Source organism: Cupressus sempervirens, chromosome 9 (assembly GCF_028749045.1).
Source record: "Cupressus sempervirens isolate cs-2001-9-10 chromosome 9, ASM2874904v1, whole genome shotgun sequence".
NCBI classification, from domain to species: Eukaryota; Viridiplantae; Streptophyta; class Pinopsida; order Cupressales; family Cupressaceae; genus Cupressus; species Cupressus sempervirens.
This window is the reverse complement of record NC_143126.1, coordinates 116,190,459-116,203,106: the sequence shown is the minus strand read 5'-3', so window position 1 is coordinate 116,203,106 and position 12,648 is coordinate 116,190,459. Positions and strand designations below refer to the sequence as shown.

At 34.1% G+C, this 12,648-nt stretch overlaps 1 protein-coding gene across 1 annotated transcript; it reads right to left on the bottom strand.

Annotated features, from left to right (window-relative positions):
* Positions 1–3,710: 3,710 nt before the first annotated feature.
* Positions 3,711–9,451, bottom strand: LOC149537816 (uncharacterized). Its single transcript, XM_089799201.1, has 3 exons — positions 9,294–9,451; positions 6,823–8,959; positions 3,711–4,767 (listed from the first exon to the last, which is right to left on the bottom strand). Exons 2-3 carry the CDS (start codon positions 7,805–7,807, stop codon positions 4,277–4,279), a joined length of 1,476 nt encoding a protein of 491 aa, XP_089655327.1. The 5' UTR covers positions 7,808–8,959; positions 9,294–9,451; the 3' UTR covers positions 3,711–4,276.
* Positions 9,452–12,648: the final 3,197 nt, after the last annotated feature.

Sequence of the window (12,648 nt, the reverse complement as noted above, 5' to 3'; positions counted from 1 at the left end):
GGGTTAGGTTTTATTTTGTTGGTTGCAGTGTGATTGTGTTGATGTGTTTGGTGAGCTGGTGTATAGGTGGTTCCTAGTTGCTTGTAAGTACTAATAGAGACCACATGTTTTCAGTTCTATCTATGCTGTCAGATCTTCCAGATCAACGGTCGTCACATCCCCACTTTGTGAAATTGCGAGAACTTTAGACATTTTGGGGAAGCGCTTGAAGGACATGTGTCCTCATGGACCTAGTTTGAAAGAAAAGGCAGTCATAGTTAAGGCTAACCGTTATGTGACATCGTGAGTAAGTTGGAAGGTTGGCATAGTTAGTAGTTTTTGTGGTCAAACATGTGAAGACCTAGCAAGGTGGCAGAAAGATAAAAGAATATTGGTCCACGTGGTGCTTTCTGGTTATAGAACTCAGTTGACTTGCTGACCTTGCCGACTCATGAACCATAAACAAAGAGAAGAGATGTTTTCTTGCACAATCTGATCTTCGTGATCAATTCCAACCACTCTCCAATGAATGCCATGCCTGGTAAACGAAGGAAATGTTCCACTATCTCTAATTTTATCCATATACTTGGTCAGAGTGATTTAATGGCATCATTTCTATTTTCTCAAGGCTTTGTTTTGGAAAAATGTGGATTTCATTATATCTAAATTTGTGCCGAGATCATATTTTCTCCAGATCGGTATGATTGTTCTTTGTAATCTTAAATGGTAGTGGTTGAGTTTGGTTTAAAACATAAAATATCTTAGTTATGCCTAAGCTATAAAGGAGGTTTTTGTAAATTTTGTTGAAGTCAACTCTTCTTTGTTTTCTTGATATTGCTCTATAAGTTCACTGTAAATTTCCTTTGCCTCTGAACCTATATGACATTCTACTTTATCTCCTCTAGACATTGATGTATTGTGCAAGACCTAAGTGCCTTTCATTAGTGTGTTGTGGATATCTACAATCTTGCATGATTATATCTCCTTTTGGCCTATGAATGATATATAAGTGAATTCTCTTCTTCCTTGTTTCATTTATTTGAGTTTTTCTGATCTGCATGCGATTGTTAGATTAAGAAAAGTCTGAAGGTGTATATCTCTTGGTGTCATGATTGTTCAAAAGTGCATGTATGGGCAGAGATTAGTTTGAACACTCTATTTTGGTGCATCACCCCCTTAGGTTAGAGTAGGTAGATTTCCTTTCATGCATTCCTTCTCCCTTTTCCTCTCCAAGAGTAGTTAGGTGCATCCTGATAGCAAAGGAAGCCAACCTTCTCTCGAGACTCAACCTCACAATTCAAGTTCCACAGCTTGGAGGTTGTTTCCATGTTTCACAAGGTTGTCCTTAGTAAAAACTTTGGACAAGAGTGCAAACTTTTATGACAATAGTAACCAAATCTTGTGTGTTACGTGTTTACATTTACCTTCATCTTTTTGGATGTATGAATACTTAGAACTATTTCAGCATTACAATTCATGCTTATATGTTTAATGATCTAGATATGAGATGGGTTAATGATGAATTCATTTGATTTGCTTATAGAAGTACTTGTATGGTTTACCATTTGAACCCTTTTATAAGGGTCTAGGCCCTTTCAATTTCGATCTGTATCTTTTTCAAAAACAAGTAATGTTTCCTTCACATATCAAACTTAAAATTTAATTCAATTCCTTTGTTTTCTAAAGTTCCTCTTTTACAATTGCTTGCACATGGTATAAATAGATTGAGATAACAATAAAAGCTACTGTCACTCCTTTAACAATTACATAAATGTAAAAAATGAAAAGATGCACATGGAAAGAATATATGTAATTGCACAAAAACTAATACACTTAAATCTTAATAGCAATATCACAATATCTGACTAATTGAAATAATCTATACTGACTATTAATACTTGTCCAAAAAAATCATTTTTATGTGATCAATACAAAGAGAAGCATCCCTAAGGCTTATATTTTTATATATTTTATGTATGTCTCATCCTATGAGCATGACATAGCAATAGTCTATATTTTTATATATTAATATAGCAAGATTACTCAAATCATCCACTTTTTGTCTACAATTTTATTTGAGTAATAAATAAAGTATCTTTATTGTGGTAAGATTTTGTAGCTTTTTTATTTCACTATAGTAGAAATTATGTTTTCTATTTTTAGACAAGCTTGTTAGATTTTGTTTTATTTGTTTCTACTTATTTTGTCGTTATTATTATGCAAGCTGATAAGTGTTTTGTTGGGCTTAATATTGTATGGTTAATCCATCCTTGATATTGTCGCTCTTTAAAATTATTGTGGTTTAAAATCATCCTCGCTAAAAGTGAAGACAATTATGATTTGTCCATTGCTATTGTTATTGTCATTAAATATTTTTCTTCAGAATAATAAATAATTTTGGAAAAGATTATTTTAAAATCAAATAGATATACTCACGCTAAACATTATTATTTTACCTTGTCTCTTTCTAAATTTATTTTGTCTTGTCCTAATTTTGTAATTGGTGAAACTACAGATAAATTGAAAAGAAATATTCTTAAGTTATAAAACTCAAATGAATATGCCTGTCACACTACACATGTTATTATGTTATTATTTGGTCTTGTCTCTTTTAAGATTTCTTCTCCTCTTACTTTTGTAATTGGTAAAGGTCAACATATTTGTTGATTATACCATCCATAAAAGTTCAAATCTGGACAGCTATGACATAAGAAAGGAGTTCAGATGACTTAAAAAAATAGATTCATACAAATTAAAAATATCAAAATTGATTCATGCACCCATATCCAATTGCAAAAACAGAATTCATAGATGATAGAAAATTCTAGCGCGACACATATAAAAAACACCTTGGTTAACCTGTTTAAATCATAAAAGCAACTGAGGCACAAATATAAGGAGGTTTTCATAGGGTGAGAAGTGTGGTGTGATGTTCTTATTGGTTTGGGAAATGTCACCTGTACTAGAAGCAAGGCTTGTCATCAAACAATTAAGCTGAACTTGTCTTTTAATATGTTCCAGATTTGAGACTTTGGTTCATCCTTCAAGGAATTGTAACAAAAATAAAGGAAATAATTAGTTCATCTTAACAATGCAATAAAATATATTAATAGGGAATCTTAATAAGTGTTACATTTCTAGTGGTGAAGAAAACAATGCTATTTTTGAAATTGTGAAAGAACTTTTGATTTTTATTTTTTTATGGATGGTTCAGACCTGCTAGGCAGGAAACCTGCCAGCTACCGACCATCGAAAGCCACCACAGAAACATTTTAAGAAATATTGACATACCAAAATTACTAATAAAATACTTATTATGCAAAAACTAGTGTTTTTGAAATAAGTAGCAGCAAGAGGGAAGTAGCAGCAAGAGGGACGTAGCTATCCTCCCTGTACAGTTGACCAATTTTCAAAAATTCAAAAATATCATGGATTTTTCTAAAAAATTCAGCATTTCATCTTCATAATCTGCGTAGTTTGTAAATCTGGAAAAAAAAGTTTGACTTTGTTTTGTCCTTAGTGCATTTTGTTTGGAGATTAGCCTGTCCCCAGCAAGAGGGCCCATGGTACAATAGCAGCACGCTTAGAAGCATGTTAATGCATTGTGTTTGAAAGATAAAACAACAAAAGGATGCTGGTGTGTGGTACAATAAGGAACTAAAAGGTTAACAACACAGAGAATATGCATTAACAAGAACTAGCGTACAGTTAGCAGATGTAAAGCAACTATATTCTTGCCTCTATCAAAATCTTAGATAGAGAAAAATTATTTTAAAGTATTAAAAATCAGAAGTCCAAGTACATAACAGTTCACATAATAACCATGTCTCACAGGACCATTAGGGTGCCATACAGGGCACAAAAAACAACATTTCTTAGGACCCAGCAGGTCAACATCAGTCTTTAAACAAAACAACAGACACGCATAGCAACTAAAAGTTTTCACCTCCACTCATTCTCTCACATAGGAAAGTGGTAGTCCGTTCTTCCTTGAGGAACTGGAAGAGCTCCGTGAAACCATCGTCCTTGTCCAGCTTTTCTCTAGAAACCGGCTCCTGCAGCAGAGAAAGAGTCACCGAGCAAGCGTGCATCACTTTAATTGCAAAATTGTTAGCAATCTGCAAATAGTTCATCAGCCCAGCAATCTCCTTCCCAGCCTGTTGACATTGTCATCCAGATCCGTCAGACGCTTGTTGAAACTTCCCACCAGACCACCATAATTTACAGTGGTATCCATGCCAGCCAACTCCTTGTCATTGACATTTTAGGCATTAATTCATTCACAGATTCCCTGAACTTATTTGTTGTCAAGGGGGATCTCAAACAAGTCAGACTCGCCCTCAGAAGGCGGGTGTTTCATTTGTAGATCTTGTGAATTTGAATACCCAACATTTCCTATCCATGGGGAATCCATTCTCATTGAGAAAAGATCACCACTGTCTTCATAATGGGACAACACTGGAGGTTTTACAGGACTAGTCAGGAGTGACCTTTTAAAGCATGGATCAGCAACTCTTTGTTCATTGGCAGGCAAATACTCAAATTGGCTCTGTCCAAAGTTTACTAACACAGTAACATCATAGTTGGCTGCAATTGTTGGGTATAGAGGATGACTGAACTCATCCGAAGTGCAGATGAGAGAATAAACTTGATCACCATTCAATGTATAGAAAACTCTCCTCTTTACAGGATCATAACCACATCCAATCACTGTGTTTACACCATCCCAACTTCGATTTGTAAATGCTGGTTTATGTTGATCCTCTTCATTACCCAAATAAACCATCCCTGCATTGGCATCAAAACTCAGTTAAGATCCAAACTACAACATATTATGTCATCCTATCACAATGTTGATGCTTCTACTTTACAGAGACAAAGTATTACAGCTTCTAAACACTGAAAATATTAAGACAAAAATTTTGATCAATTGTCGAAGGGTTGTAATTCAATTGGTGAAGTACAATTGGTGAGGACAATGTTATGCAATTTAAAAGCCATCCACTAAGGTTCAAAACCCACGGATCAATTGTCGAAGGGTTGTAATTCAATTGGTGAAGTGCAATTGGTGAGGACAATGTTATGTGATTTAAAAGCCATCCACTAAGGTTCAAAACCCACGGATCAATTGTCGAAGGGTTGTAATTCAATTGGTGAAGTACAACTGGTGAGGACAATGTTATGCGATGTGAAAGCCATTCGCTAAGGTTCAAAATCTACAGAGGCATGCTCGGATCAGGATCAACCCCTGGATAAATTTGACAGGCTGGATCCCCTGCACATGGCTTCTTAATCAAAGGCAACTTGTGGCTTAGATGTAAGCTTCCACTATATAAAGACAGAGTTGCAGACATATATGTTCCGCCTTATTTCCATCAATCAATCATGACTAAAGATCTTTCATATTGGTTAGGATAAAGAGATGCTTCTACTCTATAGACAGAAAGTATAAAAGCTTCTAAACACTGAAAATATTAAGATACAATTTTGATCAATTGTCAAAGGATGCAATTTAATTGGTTGAGTACAATTGATGAGATGAAATTATGTGATATAGAAACCATGAGTGAGGTTCAAAATTCTTAGAAGCATGCTTGGATCAGGAGCAACCCCTTAGCGAATTTGATGGACTGGATTCCCCTACATTAGGCTGCTTAACCGAAGACAATTTGCAGTTTTGATGTAAGTTTACTCGAATTATTGCAATCCACTATAACATCTATATATTCGAACATATTTCTATAAGAAAAAAAATATCAATTAATCATGACCTCTGTTGAATGACGAAATACAAGGAGGGGAAGGGAGAAAAGAATACCTCTCTATTGGAAATTAATCATTAGAACTTCGTCTAATGGGCCGAAAACAAGTTAAAACATTACCTACAGATTAGGTTATGTAAGATGCTGTAGCTGCACTAATTTGATAAATATAGATGTAATGAAACACTGAAAATGAAGCATTCTGAATGCACATTAATGTGTTAGAAGCGGAACTTTGGAGGGCTTTATAATTAACAGTACGAGTCTCAAGATGCTCAGTTGTGTAACAGCCGTGTTTTATCAGGTGCATAAAAGCTAGGGAAAAGTTACCGAACTTGACTTTTTTATGCATTCGTTTTCTAATCTCTGATAGGGGAAAGACCTAATAGCTGCTCAGGCTAACTTACAACTAGAATTCCTGAATATTAAGTTAGATTTTGCCAATTTCTATACGTGGGTGAAGAGCTTAAAGCTAAGGTTTCAGCATTTGGGTATTCATGGATCTCTCTATAGGGATCGTGGACTATAAAGTGGTCAAAAAGTGTCATTTCAAAACACTCGCCTGATAACCTGCTATGCACATGCACCAATAGTCACTCACCCAAAAAACACCAGTACTTGTGGTTAAATGTCCAAGTAGTCATTATGAAATGCTCCAATAGCGGTGCACAATTTGGTCAATCACTGACCAAAGAAGTTAAAAATTGATCGACTATTAGAACATGTGTGATCAGCTACTAACACACGTATGATCGACTATTAGTACATATGTTTTATTTTTTAGGACTCTTTTAAATATGGTAGTTGAAGGTATCTGTGACAAAACAATCACACTTATCCCTATGAATTACTGGGCCTCTTCCTAGCTTTTCTGTGACAGGAAAAAAAACTAAACTCCTGATGGCACCTAACTTCTTATGTGTAGAGGTAAAATCCCCAACTCTTACAGGCTCAAAACCAAATACCAAAACCAGATTTCCAGGTAGCTTCTTTTCAAACAAATTAAGATACAATTGAAAAGCATGTAAATGAATTGAAAACCAATACCATACATGAAAACCGTGCTTGAAAGAAAACTGACCGTTTAAGAAGACAAACCCCGTTGAATGAAATCCAACAGACCCTCGCTCACAACCTGGTAACCGATAAAGAGCAGCCCCCCCAACAGCAAGCCCGAGAGATAAGACCTTTGGAATGCTTGAAGGATCCATGCTATTCAATCGTAAAAGCGCGTCCATATATCCAAAGTCCACGCATTTAGAGTCTCTTCTAGAATTCTTTTTACCCTGAAAATGCCCTTTATAGCTGCCATTGAAATTCGTGGCTGTCTTCTCAAGGTTTGTATGCTGAAGATGGTTCTCTGAATTGATTGAGTTTGATATAAGTTGAATATCTTCATCCTCTCGAGATCTCCTTGAGGAACCTAAACTACCAACATGTTCTCCATTCTCCGTCAATATTGTAATCTCAAAATAAGCCTCTTGGGGAAATGAAAGAGTCCCCAATGGCGGTCCTGGAAGAGGCAATGCACTTTGCACGGATTGAACTGGTAGCAACACATTTGTGTCTTTTTTAGATTGTAACCCTGGATTCAACCTAATTTTTTGCATGTAATCAACCCCTGGCCCCATTTCCCAGCCGATCTCAGGTTCGACCCCCTCTGCCTCATGAGAAAAACGATTGTAAATGCCACACGTGCTGCCAGGAGAAGAGTTTACAAATGTTTTTGTGAATCCAAATGTGACCCATCCATACTCAACTACCTCTGAAACTAGTGATGGGTTTTCATTCCATTCAAAGACCCGCAAGGGATAATGATGGCGGTAACTGCAACTGTTCCTCCACACTCTTGCAACCTTGTTGTTCTGACTCGGATTTGGACATGTGCATGTCTCTCTTAATGTTTGGAGCCCTGCGTAGTATCTATTCCTTGCTTCATCCAGGGTTTCTTGTGAATTTGATTTTGATCTCAAGTGAAGATGTCTATAACATGCCATGCAAAGGATGCAGACTGTGACTATGGCGGTTGATAGGGATGCTGCCAATAAAATCATCCATTTCTCCATTGAAACAAGGTGATTGCTTCATCAGTTCAGAGCTGATTGATTCATAAACTCAACAAACCATCCATTTTCTGGTAGGAGATTTCCACACTTAATAAACAACGGCAAACAATTTCAGGGATGTGTAAATTTTTATATCAACCTTTCGAATTATACTACATCAGAATGAGAAAAGCTGAAAGAAAAACGATTGGGTGTGAAGATTAGGAAACTTGTACAAAAACAAGGCTTCTAGAGCAAACGGGAGGGGGAATTTGTTGCAGTACGATCATCTATTTCTCCATTGAAACAAGGCAATTGCTTCATAAACTCGACAGACCATGCTGTTGGGTGTGATGATTTAGGAAACTTGTGCAAAAACAAGGCTTCTAGAGCAAACGGTAGGGGGGTTTGTTGCAATACAATCATCTATTTCTCCATTTAAACAAAGTAATTGATTCATTACTTCAGGGCTGATTGCTTCATAAACTCAACAAACCATGTTGTTGGTGTGATGATTAAGGTAACATGTACAAAATCAAGGCTTCTTCAGCAGACAAAAGCGCTAATTTGTTACAAAGTCTCAAATTACAACGTCTGTTGAGGAAGGATGAATGAAATGAATGAAATTTTTTAATGACGTCTGGGAGACCATACAGTCTAAAGGACTCGAGGATAACAGCTTTATAACAGCTCCAAATTCTTTTTCAAGTCTGACCTTCTGCTATATAATTCAACTATCAAGAAGGAACATATGTCTATGCATGTAGGTGAAATCCACGAAAGCTTGTTAGATCTAAGGAGTCGTAGCCACAGGATCTATATTCCAGAAAACATAACATAACCCCTTTATAAACATGCTCACATGATAGAAACAATTTGTCCTGAATCTAGAGTTTTAAAAGGATTGTGTACCCACCAATCAGACAAACAAGGCAACATGCATGAATTTGCACAATCTGAGTTATAGTCATCTTTTCTTGAGTTTTTTTGTTCCTGATGCAAAGAACACGCTCAAATTCAACCCCCCTGCAGTTATATGATTAGACTGTACAATTTTACAGGCTGTTTGTTTGGCTCTGTTCTCTCAACTGATTGATCTCTATATTGGATTATATCTCAGACATGTCTCAGACACAAGAACAAATCGACAGGAAGATTGTATAATTGTATTACCTGCCATATAAAAATTGGGTACAGTTAATATCTGCTTCTTCTGCCATTATTTGAATATACTCAACAGTTACAAACAAAGTCTGCTTCTTCGGCTGTTTATCTCTACTCCTGCTTCACTGAATACAATCTCCATTGATAGAAACAATGTCCATTGTGCCAATCTATGCCTTCTATGTTTGATAAAGGCAGATTTTTGAAGTATCCTTTGTTTTCTAATGAACAAAAAGCATACCCATTGTGATAATCAATTTTAGAGACCTGAAGACTCTATTTTTAATCTGATTAGTCCTCAGCCGACAAAAGCCGTACATAAAATAGTAATTTTCTTACTTACAAACAAACAAGCATGTCTTTACATGGCAGAATCTCGTAGCATTTGTCTTGCTTTAGTTTCTTGGCGTTCGTGGATGTGTAGATGTGCACTATCTATGCTTCTCTGACTTGAACTCTTAGTCCAGCTAAGGCTTATGAATGGGCATTCGTTATGGTGGAATGACTTGCTACTTAAGAACTCTGTGGGTTCCCCATTAATTTATAGTTGATTTGGAAAGGTTCTTAGAATTCAGTGTGATCATGAACTCGGTCATGAAGTTTGAAATGTTCTAAAATTTGATGGAAGTTATAAATTGATCTTGAAGTCAAATAATTGATGGATAATGACGGCTCTGATGATGTTTGAAATAGAAGTAACCAATAATTAATTGTCAATCGTTTAATGGAATATTTGAGTTTTGATATCTAGAGAATTTTTGAGAATATATATATTTGAGTTTGAGTAAGAATATTGGAGAAATTTTCAAAAATTAATAAAATGGTATTAGTTGCATGATGGAAGAGATTTCCTAAAGATAGTCTTTAGGTAATCAAATAATTATCTTATTCTATTTATATAATTTGTATATGAATACTATGTGGGTCATGAAGGTGAAATGGTTTAAAATTTTATAGAAGTTATAAATTGATCTTGAAGTCAAAAAATTGGATGCATAAAGATGGTTTGATATTTTAAATAGAAGTAACACTTGGTGAAGTAGTACTAGAATGGGTGACCTCCTAGGGAGTCTCTGTGCTTTACCTATGTGAGCATCACCTAGATCCAATGGGTGCTAAGTGTTCCATTTATTGTCATTAGAGATGGATTTGAAAATCACTCAAAAACTACATAGTTAAATCGTGATGAAATTATCTAAATTGTGAACGGTATAATGGAATACTTGAGTTTTGAAAGAAAAAAAATAAAATTGTTTTGTCATAAAATGATATTAGTTATATGATAGGAGAGTGAGTCTTACATTAAAACATTTTCAGTTAGGAGTCGAGAGAGTGGGGATATCACCTCTAATCTCTTCAACTAAGAACCAAGAGAGTGGGGATATTGTCTCTAACCTCTTTAACTCAACCAAGAGATTGGTCCATATCTATTATTATCTCTTAAAGATAATTTGATATTTTAAGCAATCAAATAATTATCTTATTTGATTGGTATAATTTATTTATGAATACTATGTAATAAGAAAATAAATTGGAATACTTAAATATTATATATCAATTTTGAAAAATAAAATTAATAAATCTTAATATCATTTTTTAATGGAGAATTTTACAGCCTTCAAGTTGTATTAGATATTTGTACTATTTTCAGTATCAATAAAAAAGAAGGGTCCAAGGTACTTCTTCAGGGAAGAGTGTATCCTCCCCATATTCATTGAAGACTGATATAATCTAATTTCTAATGATATTTGAATGTTTCATTCAATAAGACTTGATTTCTCATCATCTCTTATGATTTATTATAAACTTATTAAGAACTATTTAATTTTACCAATAACCGAAGACCTATAAATAACATCTTTAATTTTAAATTGATAAAAACTTAGAATCTATTAAAACATTATAAATTATTGCAACGGAGAACTTTGTATTTAGCCTCTCTTTATTCTTGGATAGTTCAATGCTTGGGGAACACATATAAATGATAGCTTGTCTTTAATGGCTGCTTAAATGTGAAGACAGTACAAATTTTAAAGATATCACATGTGCATGTAGATTTGGTACGGCACTAAAGTTTTGCGTGCCATTGTAGCAATTACTTTTGTCTTAGCGTTCAGTGGAGGCATTGAGCTCAATATGATATTTATCCCCCAATAAATTATGACAGTTTTTATTTTTTTATTTTTAAGAAGAAGCAATCGATAATTACAGAGAAAACCAACTATAAACATCTCAGAAGAGTTTCTCTTTGTTTGATCAAGTTTTTGTAAAATTGAGAGTTCTTATTTTTTAATTATATATTATTTTGTATATGTATAATATTAGAATGAGAATATATAGGAAATGTGTAAAGTAGATTGTATTTAATTTTGTGATATTATTTTTTTGAGATGATTTAGTGGTGAAGAATTTGTCTTCTTGAAAGAAAGTTCATAAGTTCAAATTTCATATAGAATAATGTGTGTATGTCTTGCGTGTAACCATCTATAGATCTAAAAATAGATTATCTAATATTTTGAACTATAAAAGCACACGTCCTTTCCTTTCTCAAGTGGTGAACTAATCATTTAAAGACAAAAAAGAAATGGAACTTTTAGAATAGAAAAAGTTTATTGTAGTTAGATGGTAAAGACAAAATAAAAAAGTAGTTTGTTTCTTGAGCTCAATATGCCTCTTAGGAAGGTTCGGGGATGGGATTAATAGATATCTTTAAACATAATGTTTTCCTTGCTACTAAGTGAATTGTTATATTTATATGAACATGCCTTGGAAATGAATCTTTATAATTAATCTTGATAATAATGTTTAAACTATACTAAGTGAAAAGGGTTGCATATGTGAGATATTTATTGGCAACATTTTATAATATAAAAAAAAAATTTAATTTTTGAAAATAACGGCATTATGTTAGAATGATTAAATTGTGCTTATTGGCTTTTCTTCAAAACTCATGGTTTCCATTGTTACAAAAAATGTTACTTGTAGATACACTAAGAGTGACGAGGATATTAAACAATTTATTGATGATGAAAAATCTATTTAGAAGCCTTCATCCTTTCTTTCTGGTATGGTTCCTAGAGATTTTTTTTCATGATCAAAATCATTTGCCTATGCAAAGTGGTATTGTGGTGGTTCACTTCAATACTTCTGTTGTGTTGACTGATCTTTCTTTACATCAAAGTGTTGTGAGTTATTGTGTTCCTCAATCTTTTTTTTAACTTATTCTATATTCATATACTTTTATCATAGTTTTTTGATTTATATTGTATACCACACACATAAATGTATGCATCACTGGCATACTAGGAATCTATATTATATAAACATATGTGTATTTTACTTCTCCTATATTTCACCGCTTTGTAAGTTCTCTTGTTTCTTTCTTGACAATATATTTGGCTACTCGTATAACCTTCAATATGTAGGGATGTGTCCTTTTGTGTATCTTTTTGTCTTATCATTCCTGAAGAGGGATTGCACACCATCAAAGATCACTACAATGTCCTTCCTAAAGCTTGTAGTTATTGTGACCTACTTAATTTATTTTTTGTTTGTTGTCCACTATCTCTGCTCTTTTCTCATAAGGAAATAAAATGAGGTTGAAATCACCAACCCAAACCATTTTTTCATGGGGCTTTTTTTTTTTAGAGATAATGAAAAGCCAACATTATTTATAATCTACCAAAGATTTAGGAGCA